The sequence below is a fragment of the Carcharodon carcharias genome, chromosome 2 (assembly GCF_017639515.1).
Source record: "Carcharodon carcharias isolate sCarCar2 chromosome 2, sCarCar2.pri, whole genome shotgun sequence".
NCBI lineage: Eukaryota > Metazoa > Chordata > Chondrichthyes > Lamniformes > Lamnidae > Carcharodon > Carcharodon carcharias.
This window is the reverse complement of record NC_054468.1, coordinates 189,831,563-189,845,289: the sequence shown is the minus strand read 5'-3', so window position 1 is coordinate 189,845,289 and position 13,727 is coordinate 189,831,563. Positions and strand designations below refer to the sequence as shown.

The 13,727-nt window shown below is 41.1% G+C and overlaps 1 protein-coding gene across 7 annotated transcripts in view; it reads left to right on the top strand.

The window, feature by feature from the left end:
- LOC121290006 (G patch domain-containing protein 2-like) overlaps positions 1-13,727 on the top strand; it is a 287,430-nt gene that overhangs the window by 203,759 nt on the left and 69,944 nt on the right. The window contains exon 8 of one of the 7 annotated variants that reach the window (XM_041210164.1): positions 7,451-7,669. The exons of 5 other annotated variants lie outside the window; for them this stretch is intronic. In XM_041210164.1, coding sequence (XP_041066098.1) covers positions 7,451-7,493 — 43 coding nt within the window. In that variant the 3' untranslated portion in view covers positions 7,494-7,669. Of the gene's footprint in view, positions 1-6,458; positions 7,373-7,450; positions 7,670-13,727 lie in introns of those variants that run through there. One more of the 7 variants, XM_041210157.1, reaches the window with a different exon arrangement.

The window sequence follows — 13,727 nt, the reverse complement described above, 5'->3', positions numbered from 1 at the left end:
ATATAATTTACTTTATTATTAACACAGTGTGTAAACATTCTACAGGCCTATTCTTCATGAATTTTATTTTGACACTTTTATTTCACATCTATGTTCTAATGTTGTGCAGGTTTGTAGAGGATCCCCAAAAATTCTTAATCTGGCTGTGCGTATCTATTATACCATGATTACCATTGAGTTTTCAAATTATTGGAATAGAAGGGTGACGTAGATGGATCTGCGTAACCTAGAAGTAAAAATAGTCCTAGTGCAAAACCTATAAATGTTAAGTTAAATTAACTGTTTCAGCTGCTTAAGTTTAGGCAATGAAACTAATGCCATTATGTGTATGCATAATGAGTCAAAGTCAACCATGGGCATCATTATACACAAGCTCCATAGTTAGGCATGGTAATTTTTCAGATACTTTCTTTTCTAATGGCAACAGATAATTTCTATTTATTTTTCACATCCAGTTGTATAGAATATAAAGATTTCAATTGAACCAGACTTAATGGTAGAAATAGTTATTCAGTTATTAGCATTAGGTATCACAGAATCACAAAATGTTACGCCACAGAAAGATGCCATTCAGCCCATCGTGTCTGCACCAGCTCTCCGAATGTTCAACACTTTCTTCTTTGTAACATGTAATTTTCTTCACTGAGAATCCTGTTTTTGTCTTGATTCCAGCTCCTATCCAGTCCAATTATGATACCATCTCTAGGTTTCATCATTTTGTTGGTTTAAAAGTAAAACATGTTAACAGTGACATAGAAGCTGCATGCTGGTTAAGTATTGATGCTGCAAGAATAGGCCACAGGACCCTAGCTACTCTTTATATTCGGGATTGCTTGCATGATTGTCTTCCTGAACATCAAATAATACACATTTTATGAAGTTTAATTCATTACAGTTGAAATGCTTCATTATTTTCCTTTTTAGTACACAAATACTAGATATGTAATCATGTTAAGTGTGTATATGAGACACACACCAAACTGTCAGTTTAACTGATTAAAAAATAATTTGAAAAATATTGCATTTGAAATGGGTTTGAAATTAGACAGGTATTAACTAATCCAATATTTCATTGAACAAGATGGATCTAAGCAAATGCGGTATGATAATACATGTAGAAGGGTGCTGTTCTTTCTCTCCCAGCATTGTTTGGTATGGAAGGAAATTATTATGGAATTGCATTAGGTGTGTATGTGTGGTATACAATAAGTGTTCCCCCTCCCCTCCACCCCCAAACATTTTATGGTGTTGAGGCTCTTTCTCCCTAACCTTTGCCATTCCTTCTATAACTGGACAGAAGGTTGAAACACAGTATAGACACATTCCAAGGAGATGAGAAATATTTGGCCTCCACTTATAACTGGAGAAATGGCAAGTAATTTGAGTTTTCTTCTTAGAACGTTAGAGATGCAACTACCCATCCACCACCAAATCCTTGGCAGCAATTGCTTGCAATTGACAGTAACCCCAATAAGTACGACTAAACTCCAATTTTACAACTAAGTTGAATCCTGGAGACTAAAATCAAACAAGTTGCTTCAACTCTTAAAGTCACATTGCCACAAGCACAAATACAGACAATCTTAAAAACATGAATGAATCCATTTATTTAACGTAATCAAAATGCACATTAACTTTGTAACAAAAACGTGTGTGTGTGTGTATATATAACATTAAAAATCTTGCATATGTTGAATATGGTAGGCACTCTATCCACCAACCCTATTTCTGTTAGGATTATGATTCACATTGTATTTGCCCATATTTAACATTGAAACTGCCAATCTCAAGCTATAATGGTAAAACTTTGTATCAAAATGTCAACTTTTTTCAATATATTCATGAACCACTATAATCACTTGGAAAAAAAGGCCTACTGGTTTCTATGAGTAAGTTTTTCCAACTTAGTCACTGGCCAAACGGTGAGACCCTTTCCAGGTCAGGAATCTGTTTATAGCTGGAATGGGCTTTGCTAAGGCTCTTTAACTAACCCACAACATTAGCATCCCACCTTCTGCTACCCCACCAATCAAGGAAGGACAGTTGGGATGACACACTGGATCTGTCAAAGGATTAGTAATTAAAGGGATCACAACATGGGCTACTTTGGCTCACCAGAGGTGAACTGGGAAAGCTGCCCTTCCTAGGGGTTTCGCCCCTAACCTGGAGATCCTGCTGCAGATGTGAGGGGTTGCAATTGTGGTGATCTTTCCCAAGGACGGGAGAAAGCAGACAACTTCCACAACCAACCTGACATGGATGGAAGTGGCCAAGGAAGCCACCGCAGAAGCATGGTCCCTCCAACCTGTAGACAGTGCATCAAGAAGATCCACAACCTCAGGAGGGCATGACAGGTGAGCAGCATAACACTTTCAGATGCCAAGCCTCACATTCTGACTTATCCAGCATTTTCCTGCATAACATTCCCCAGGACAACACACCTTTTAATTGCACTCATTCCACTTTTTGCAGCTACCTCACATCCCATCTCTGCAGCCAACAGGCACATTCATGCTCAACCTGTTGCCTTCTTGAACCCATGCCTCACAATCATCCTGCACAAATGTTGTCCTTCCATGCTACCTACAAAAGCTATTGCCACTCCTAACTTTCTGCTTTCCCTGCAGAAGAGAGCACATGACCTCTGGGGGAGGTAGATGAGATGGGGGTGGGGTTGGTAGTGGTGATGGCCTTCCAGTGATTGGCCACCAGAACGTGTGCTTACCTGCTCCACTGGGAAGGATATCTTGTTTGGCGAAGCTGCAAAATGTCAGCAACCACCTACTGTGAAAGCCTGAGTTTCCTGAGGCACTAGTGCTGAGTCATGTCAATAGAGCTGATTCTCTGCCTGTAGCCCCTGTGATGTGGATCTCATCTCTTTGGAACTGGATCTCTGTGTCCATCCCTTCTGCTTTGTGGAACGGCATGTGGATGAGGAGAAGGCAACTGGTGCTACTGCTGGTGTTGCTACTACTGCTGCTGATGGTGCTGTTGGCGCTGGTGTTGCTTTTCCTCTTGTTCCTTAACAGAGGTACAAGTTAAAGCTGCATAAGCTGTTTTCATGCTGTGGTGAAGATTGGCAGCAAGGAAGTACAGCTGAAGATGAATGAAGTGCTAAACAGGTGAAGTGCCTTCAACAAGTTGGCAACCACTTGTCATGCAGTGTTAGCATTCTCTCAGAGAAGAAGTGCTATGAACAGCAGTCTCTCACTTGTCCATGGCCAGAGCTCCTCAGTTTCACTGATCAAAGCCTTCCTAGCTTGTCAGTTGCACTGAAGAAGCTCTTCTTTCTCTGTGCACTGGCCTTGGTCACCCTGACGAGTTACTGACAGGTCAAGAAACAGGTGTCCTGGCTGTTAAATCCAGAATTGAGGGTTAAAACAGTACTTACTGACTGACTTGAATATTGAACAGTTGCAAGGGGGTTCCATGCTTGTCTTGAATTCCACCCTGGTGAAACCTGCAAGAAAGCAGCATGATGTCAGGATCCTAATCTGACATTATTTTTATGGTATTTAACTCTCCACAGCCATCCAAGCGCACCCCTTGCCTGGGAAAATTACACCCTATGTGTTCAAAATTAAGTTTTAAATATAATAAAAATGGAATGATTAAACTTATTCAGTGACTTGTAGTTTGTGTTTTAATGTCTTCATTTTCTGTGGAATGGTAAGAATAGTTCTAAGTTTTTTTAACCAGAATGTCTTAAAAGAAACAGTGGTAGAAGTGGAATCCATAATATCTTTTAAAACAGAAGTGGATCAATATTTCAAAAACAGAAAAAAAATGAGGATATAAGGAAAGAGCAGGAGAATAGGATTAAGTGAATAGCAATTTCAGAGATCCAGCACATGCGTAATGGGCCAAAACAACCTTTATCTCTGAGGTGTCATTCTGGTGAAACTATAACACAGGACTACTTGCGTGCCAAACAAAACAAACAGCAAGTGATGGATGGGGCTAAGCGATCCCACAACCAACGGATCAGATCTAAGCTCTGCAGTCCTGCCACATCCAGTCGTGATTGGTGGTGGACAATTAAACAACTCACTGGAGGAGGAGGTTCCACAAATATCCCATCCTCAATGATGGGAGAACCTAGCACATCAGTGCAAAAGATAAGGCTGAAGCATTTGCTACAATCTTCAACCAGAAATGCCGAGTGAATGATCCATCTCGGCCTCCTCTGGAGGTCCTCAGCATCACAGTTGCAGTATTCAGCCAATTCAATTCACTTCACGTGACATCAAGAAATGACTGAAGGCACTGGATACTGCAAAGGCTATGGGCCCTGACAATATTCCGGCAATAGTACTGAAGACTTGTGCTCCAGAACTTGCCACACCCCTAGCCAAGCTGTTCTTGTACAGTTACAATACTGGCATCTACCCGACTATGTGGAAAACTACCCAGGTATGTCCTGTACACAAATAGCTGGATGAATCCAACATGGCCAATTACTGCCCTGTCAGTCTACTGTCGATCATCATAAAGAAATGGAAGGGGTCATCAACAGTGCTATCAAGCGGCTCTTGCTTAGCAATAACCTGCTCACTGATGCCAGTTTGGATTCTGCCAGGGCCACTTAGCCCCTGACCTCATTAAAGCCTTGGTTCAAACATGAAAAAAGAGCTGAACTCCCAAGGTGAGGTGAGAGTGACTGCCCTTGGCATCAAGGCCGCATTTGACCGAGTGTGGAATCAAGAAGCCCTAGCAAAACTGGAGTCAATGGGAATCAGAGGAAAATTCTTCACTGGTTGGAGTCACCTATCACAAAGGAAGATGGTTGTGGTTGTTGGAGGTCAGTCATCTCAGCTGCAGGATATCACTCCGGGAGTTCCTCAAGGTAGTGTCCTGGGCCCAATTATCTTCAGCTGCTTCATCAATGACCTTCCTTCCGTCATAAGGTCAAAAGTTGGGATGTTCGCCGATAATTGCACAATGTTCAGCACCATTCAGGACTCAAATGCTGAAGCAGTCCATGTCCAAATGCAGCAAGACCTGGACAAGTGGCAAGTAACATTTGCGCCACACAACTGCCAGGCAATGACTATCTCCACCAAGAGAAAATCTAATCATCGCCCCTTGATGTTCAATGGCATTGCCATTACTGAATCCCCCACCATCAACATCCTGGGCGTTACCACTGAACAGATACCGAACTGGACTAGCAATATAAATACTGTGGCTACAAGAGCAGGTCAGAGGCTAGGAATCCTGCGATGAATAATTCACCTCCTTATTCCCCAAAATGTGTCAATCATCTACAAAGTACAAGTCAGGAGTGTGATGGGATACTCCCTACTTGCTTGGATGAGTGCAGCTCCAACAACACTGAAGAAGCTTGACACTGTCCAGGACAAAGCAGCCCGCTTGATTTGCACCCCATCCACAAATATTCACTCCCTCCACCACCGATGCACAGTAGCAACTGTGTGTACCATCTACAAGATGCACCACAGGAATTCACCAAGGTTCCTTAGACAGCATCTTCAAACCTACGATCACTACCACCTATAAGGACAAGGGCAGCAGATAGATGGGAACACCACCACCTGGAAGTTCCCCCGTAAGTCACTCACTGTCCTGACTTGGAAATATATCACTGTACCTTCACTGTTGCTGGATCAAAATCCTGGAACTCCCTTCCTAACGGCATTGTGGATGTACCTACACCACATGGATTGCAGCAGTTCAAGAAGGCAGCTCACCACCACCTTCTCAAGGGCAACTAAGGATGAGCAATAAATGCTGGCCCAGCCAACAAAGCCCACATCCCGTAAATGTATTTTTAAAAAGCCTTTTTCTAGTCAGCAAAATTGTATAGAATAGAACTTCCACAGCTGTTTCCTGATCGTCTGTCCTAAGGTCAGCAGAAAAACCACTTCTTCAGGTTTTCAGGCAATCTACCTTGAAGCAGAAATCAATGGGAAGAACCGCTGCAATATTTGCCAACATACGAGGCCAGATTTTATGGCCGTCGTGGTGGGGGTGGAAAATGCGGTGAGCCGTTCATAAGTCCATTGACTTTGGCTGGACCGGAAAATCCCACCAGTGGGAGTGGTCATAAAATTCTGCCCGTGATTTTAAGTTGTTGCTTATTTTTGTTGTTAAAAGTACATTTAGCTCTCCTGGCAGCTAAAGCAGAACAATAGTTCTTTTGGTGTTCTCAGAAGCTACTTAACATGCATTTTTTGTACTGTTGAACAACCACCTTGGCAGTGGAAATTTTCAAGCTGAACGCTTGTTTGCACTCAAATCAAAGTCATAAAAGAGTTAGTGAGGACTCTTAAACATCCCATAAAATGTACCATTAAATAACAGAACATAATAGTATAGCCTGGGGTTGCACTATTGTAGTGGTTATTTAATGGCCAAAATGCACGTACTGGACTGCCATGTGACAGCACATGCTCATAAAGATGGTGTTATTAAAATCTATCCCTTTTCTCCCACAGCCTTTGGTTTTGCCCTGCAGCCAGGAAGGATCACAGTCAGGTGCAAAATACTGTGGCCAAGAACCATTTGCCTCATGCTTCAAATGCAGGGCAGCAATTCTACTTTTATAAAAACCAACTGTTAAGACTTTAATTGGGCAGCCTAAAACACCCTGGCTTCTTATCAACCTTAAAAGCAATCTGTAATCAACTTTCAACCAATCTGACAAGATAGAATAGATTTAGTAATAGAATTTTAAGACTTTGCTTAGCATGCTGGTGGACATGACGCTTTAAAAATATATATTTGTATGCATCAGAGTGAAAGAATTTATCATCCAGTCTCGCCTGGTTTAATTAGCCTTGGATCTAAAAATGGTTTGCCTTGTATGTTTCTAGAATGTTTGAACTCTTAAAAACTAGAAAAGTAGATTGCTAAAAACTATTTTTTCTATTCACAGCATTACATTACAGTCATGTAGTTATTGCTTAAATTGTTTGAAAAATCAACGTGGGGAAAGCAATTTCGAAAAAAGTCTGATAAAGCTTTAATTAGGGCCAATTAGCTCAGTGTGTGGTGCTTGTTAACTGGTAGCCTGGGTTCAATTCCTGTACCAGCTGATGTAGTTTTTGGGGTCTGCCTTTTCTACTTGCCCCATTGTAATATTTTGGCATAATTGAGCCATGATTAGCAACCCTCAGATATCAAGGACCCTGCATGAAAAGAGAGAGGTCAAGTCTTTCAAGGGTAGCATTTGTACCAAATTGCAAATATAACAAGAAAACTGGAAATATTGGGCATTTAAAAATGCATAAATCCTATTTTTGCTTATTTAAAAACTGGTGAACAGTGATTTCACATGGCTTAAGGAGAATTATGATCCACAAGGTCTACCTCAGGCTTTTTCATTCTGTACTATTTCTCTTCTAACCAATAAAATATATTTGTGGCAATGTTGCTATGCCATTTCTTTTGCTGCAAATTAAAATGGTTTTTTTTTTCAACTTCACAGGACAGGAAAATCTCCATCTTTAGTCTCTTACAAAATACATTAGGACAGAACCGGCATATCATGGTACCGGTATCTGAGCCATCTGGTGCATTCTGACCAAAATTATTGAAAGATTGCACTCAAAGGTTTGCACATTTTGGATTCCACTTTCTGACATTTCCTTGAAAAGCCCTCTGATATCAACATGTCCAGTTGGCTGTTTAGGAATGAGTTAACTTCACAATTAATATACAATGTTGAAATGAATGCATGAATTTAGAAGGTACTGCCAAACATATCTAAGTAAAATAGCTTCTGACCAAAACTTTCTGGTTGCTGCCTCTTCATATTTAAGGGTTGGAAAAGGATGCCAAGTAATACCAACATTAAGAAATTGTGGGCCATTGTTTTAATGTGGCTTGAAAGAACATGTATTGTATTAACCTGTCAACATAATCCTAACTGCTGGAAACTGTGATTTACCACATTTTTAATGTTTTATAATTCAAGGCTGTGTAGTTTGCAGACAGCATTTTGTCAGCTTGCCTCCTTTGATAGCACTCAAGTCTGCATCAAAAATAGCACTGAGGTTTGGTTGACGTTGAAATTTTATTTCAGTAAAATAAGAAAGTACGAAAAGTAGAAATTGGGATTGATGTGCCATAGTTAAAGAGAGAAGTTTAGACTCGCTGTGTAAACCCGTGCTAATGTTGAGTTGTACAACTACTGGGAAACCTATGCAGTAGCTGTTAATTTTAAATCAGTCTACCAATTACACTGTTATAAACAGCAATGTTCACATATGCTCTGGGTAGAGTTCTTGTAGCCTGCTTTTCCATTTTTAAGTCTGCCATGGTAGGTTCACAAAGGGGCCAACGTAACTCCTTATTGTGAAAAAAGAAGCATATATACCCAATTGATTTGATTATTTTATTCCTTATTCAAATAAAGGACCTGACTTTGAGTTTTATATGGCATATTTAATTGTATTCGTTGGTCAACACATACTCTAAATTGTGATAAAGGCTCTAGATGGGTTTACAGGAGACAGTTTATTTCTATAACTCTTGTTAGTTCCATTTAGCTTTAACCATACTGAAGCTTTCTGGCTCAGACTTGTTCCTCTATAGTGCAATATATAGTTGGCACATCTGAATTATAGTGCCAACAGCAAATTGCACTGAGAGCAATGATAAAAAAAATCAATAAACAAAATATTCCTTGAGCTGCTAATTTGTAATGTTAGGACTAATAGGTGGCAGAGTCCACTTGCTCCTAACTTTAAAAACAATGAAATTAAGCTTGGTGGACACTTTTAAATGGTTGCTTTGCTTTGTACCAGACTTATACTTTATTCACGGTGGGCTCTAAGAACATAACAAATAAGACCAGGAGTAGGCCGTATGGCTGCTTGAGCCTCCTCTGCCATTTAGTAAGATCATGGGTGATCCTTGACCTCAAGTCCACTTTCTTGCCTGATCCCTGTATCCTTTTATTCCCTTAGAATTCAGACATCTGTTGACCTCAGCCTTGAATATATTCAATGACTGAGCATCTACAGTCCTTTGGGGTAGAGAATTCCAAAGATTTACAACCCTCTGAGTGAAAAGAATGACTTTATATTGTACCTTGCACCACCAAAACGTCCCAAAGCATTTTGCACTTTAGGAAACATGGCAACCAGCAAGTACAGCAAGCTTCCACAAACAGCAATGCGCTAATGACCAGATAAGCTGACTTTGTGATATTGATTAAGGGATAAATATTGGCCAGAACAATGGGGATAGCTCGCCTGCAGACAAGACCTCGGTTTTGCAATCTCATCCAAAAGACAGGTTAGAGTTCCCTCAGTGCTGCATTGTAATGTCAGCCTAGATTTTTGCGCTCAAGTCCTGGAATGGGGCTTGAACCCACAGCTTTCTGACTCAGAGGTGACAGTGTTACCAGCTGAGCTACAGATGATACCAGAGCTCAGATAGAAATAGCCATCCCCATATCCTGAGACTACGCCTCATAGTTCTAGACTGTCCACCCAGGGAAAACAGTCTCTCACCATCTGCCCTATCAAACCCTCTCAAAATCTTATTTCAGTGAAATCGTCCCTCATTCTTTTAAACTCCAGGGAGAATAGCTCCATTCTGTCAATCACACCTCTTAAGAGAACCCTCTCATTCCAAAAATCAATCTAGTGAACCTTCATTGTACCCCTTCTAAGGCAAATATATTGTTCCTTAGGTACAGAGACCAAAACTGTACACAGTACTCCAAGTGTGACCTCACCAACGCCCTGTACAATTCTGCAAAACTCCTTTACTCTTGTATTCTAAACGTCTCCAATTGCAACAAAAGCCAACATACAGAGGCCCCTTATCCTGAGACTGTGCCCCATGATTTAGACTCCCCAGCTAGTGAAAACAATCTCTCAGCGTCAACTCTATCAAGCCCCCTCAGAATTTTGTAAGTTTCAATAAGATTGCTTCCAATTTTGCTAAACTCCAGAGAATATAAGCCCAAGTTACCTAACCTCTCATCATAGGACAACCCTGCTCATCCCAGGGACCAGTTTAGTGAACATTTGCTGTACCGCCTCCAGTGCAAGTATATCCTTTCTTAAATGTGGAGACTAAAACTGCACACAGTATTCCAGATAAAGTCTCACCAAAATCCCTTACAATTGTAGCAAGGCCTCTTTAATTTTGTACTCCAATCCCCTTGCAATAAAGACCAACATGCCATTTGCATTTCTGCTTGCTTGCTTCCTCTGCATGCTAACTTTCTGTGCTCCTTGTACGGGCACGCTCAGGTCTCTGAACATCCACACTTATAAGTTTCATACCTTTTAAAAAAACATTATGCTTTTCTCTTCTTATGACCAAAGAGAATAACCTCATGCTTCCTCATGCTACATTATACTCCATCTGCCATCTTGTTGCCCACTCACTTAACCTGTCTTTATCTCTCTGCAGTCTCTCTGTGCCCTCCCAACAACTTACTTTCCCACCTAGCTTGATATCATCAGCAAACTTTCATCCATTACCCTCTGTCTCGTTATCTGAGTCATTAACATAGATTGTAAATAGCTGAATCCCCAGCACTGATCATTACGGCATTCCACTGTTCACTGCCTGCCAACTTGAAAAAGCCCCATTTACGCCCATTCACCGCTTTCTATCTGTTAACTAATCCTTTATCCATGCTCAAATATTACGCTCAACTTCATGAGTTCTTATCTTGCCTATTAACCTTTTGTGTGGCACCTTATTGCATGCCTTTTGGAAATTCAGATACACTACATTTACTGGTACTCCCCTATATCTACCCACTAGTTCATCCTCAAAGAACTCTAATAAATTTTTCAAACAGGATTTTCCTTTAATAAAACCATGTTGACTTGTTCTAATCATGCTATACTTTTCTGAGTACATTGTTAAGACTTTCTTAATAATAGATTCCAACATTTTCCCAACAACTGATGTTTGGCTAACTGGCCTGTAGTTCAATGTTTTCTCTCTCCCTCCTTTTTTGAGAAGTGGAGTAACACTTTTTTATAATCCTTGGCCAGATGCTGGGATGTGGGGAAAAATTCAGTTAGGGACCACTAATGTTTTGTTTAAAGTAGATAAAGTTTGAGATTCAAGATATTGACTAAGTGAATAAAGCCTCAAGATTCCATGAGATTTGAACAAAGGTAAACTTTACTATACAAGTTCAGAAAGATAAAACAATTTACAATATCTATCTTAAACTCTAACATTCAGGGTAAGTATGAGATGCAAGTGAATTAACACGCAAACTCTGGTCAGATACACAGTAGATGTGCACAGCTGCAACTAAAACAGATTCCAAGGATTTCTCAACAACCTACCCAAACATTTGTCACATTGTGAAGCAACTTTGTCTTCCTCACGAGGGTTTTCAATCTCCACCTTTGAAGATCTCATCTTGAAATTCTCTTCAAAAGTCACTCCCAATCGGATGTCTTCGACAATGACCCGCCTCTCAAGGTTTCAATCTTGCCTTCTGGAATTCTTTTCCCCTGAACTCGGAGAATATTCAAGTTTCATCTTCCATGCATAATCTCAGATTTTCAGCCGTTCCAAGAAGAACACTGTCGCTCCAAAGGGGTACCATTGCCCCAATAATCTGCTGCATGGAGTCACCAACCTTCGGTTGCCTTCTCAGCTCTTCAGGGTTCCTCTCGTAGCCACTTTGCTTAAACTCTGCTCCCTGTAGTTCTTTCTTGAATGCAGAGCCAATTACTTTGCACCTTTCTTGAACTTCTCTTAACAGAACTATTTCTGTCCCCTGGTTTTTTCTTTTACCTGGGACTTCTTTTTGGGACCACTACCTGTCCCCCTCCCTGGTTTGGGACTTTCTCCCTGTCCCCCTTCCGTGTTCTGCACCCAGGGGCACCTACAAGATAAAGGCACTCCATATCAGGTCATCTGACCTGCCTCTTCCTGCCACTTTTCTCTTTTCCCTGCTGCAGAGGCATGCAGGGCCAATCCCCAGCCTGAGAATGTTAAAAAAAAACGGGCATGTGCAGCCATTTCCCAGCTGGCACATGCGCAAGAGACCCAAGATTCATCGGGAACCAAAGTTCCCATCAACCGAGCTTCAAACTAAGGTAAGCATTTGAGTTTCATCACAATTTGCCAACTTCCAATCAAGTAGGACCATTCCTGAATCTAAGGGCAGGATATTGAGTTCGGCGAGCGGGGAACAGGGCCCACTCGCCGACACGGGATGACATAGTACGGAACTCCCGCCATCATACCGCATCATTTCAATTTTCAGATCGGCGGGGGCACAGCTGAATCAGCTGTGCATCCACCGACCTGTCAACGGCCAATTGAGGCCATTTAAAAACTAATTGAAGTCCAACCTTAAGGTTGGCAGGCAGGCCAGGAGCCCTGGCGAGCTTCAGAAAAACCGAAAACTTCAGAAAACCACGGGTGGGGTGAGGTTTCATGTAGGTTTTTAAAAATTGAATAAAAGTTTAATTAAAAGTGATGGACATGTCCCAACTCATGTGACAGTGTTGCATGAGAGGACACATCAGGGAAGTTTTATTTTTCTATATTTCACATTTTTGAATTTGGCGCTGATTCCCCCTGAGGCAGCACTTAGCCTCAGGGAGATGACTGCGCTCTTTCACGCGCATGCGCGAAAGAGCGCACTCTCGGCTTAGGGAACTCTCCCCCTCCCACCTCCCTCCACCCGCTCAGGGAGCGCATAGCGCTTCCTAGCGGACGTCGTGATGGGCGGGCCTTAATTGGCCCATCCATGTAAAATTGCGGCGTCCCCCCCCACCGATTGGGGGCGCCGATTGGAGGCGTGCCTGCACATTCCGGCTCCTGAACTTTCCGCCCAACGAGGGGAAAATTTTTCCCTAAGGAATTCTGGAAAATGGTAGCACTATCTCTACAGCTATCTTTTAGAATCCTAGGGTGTAGGCCATCAGGTGCAAGGGATTTATTGGATTTTAGCCCCTAAAGTTTCGCCAATACATTTTCTCAGCCACAAATAATTTCCTCGCTCTTCTTAGCCATTAGGTTACCATCTATTTATGGTATGTAACTTATGTCTTCCACTGTGAAGACAGACACAAAATATTTGTTCGATGCCTCTGCCATTTCCTCATTCCCCATGATAATTTCTCCCAACTCTGCTTCTAAGGGGCCAATGTTTCTTTATATACTTTATATACTTATAAAAGCTTTTGACAATCTGTTTTTATATTCCTGGCTATTTTACCCTCATATTCGATTCTCCTCCCTATTTGACAACTTTTTGGTAGCCCCCTGCTGGTTTCTAAAACAATTGCAATCCTCAGTCTTGCTACTGTTTTTTGTAACATTGTAAGCGTCTTCTTTTTATCAGATACTATCCTTAACTTCCTGAATGAGCCAAGGAAAAGTCTTTCTTGCTGAGTTTTTGTTTTTTAATAGAACGTATTTTTGTTGAATATTTTGAATTGTTTCTTCAAATGTTTCCCACTGTTCATTTACCTCCATACCTTTTAGTTTGTTTACTCAATTAACTTTAACCAGTTCTTCCCTCATACCTATGTAATTGGCTTTGTTTAAGGTTCTTGTTTGTGATTGGAGTATGTCACTTTCAAACTTAACATAGAATTCAACGGTATTATGATCACTATTTCCCAGTAGATCTTTTACTACAATATTGCTAATTAACCCTGCTTCATTACACAATACACAAGATAGCTTTATCCCTAGTTGGTTCCACAACATATTGCTCAAGAAACTGTCTTGAAAACATTCTACAAACTCATCTT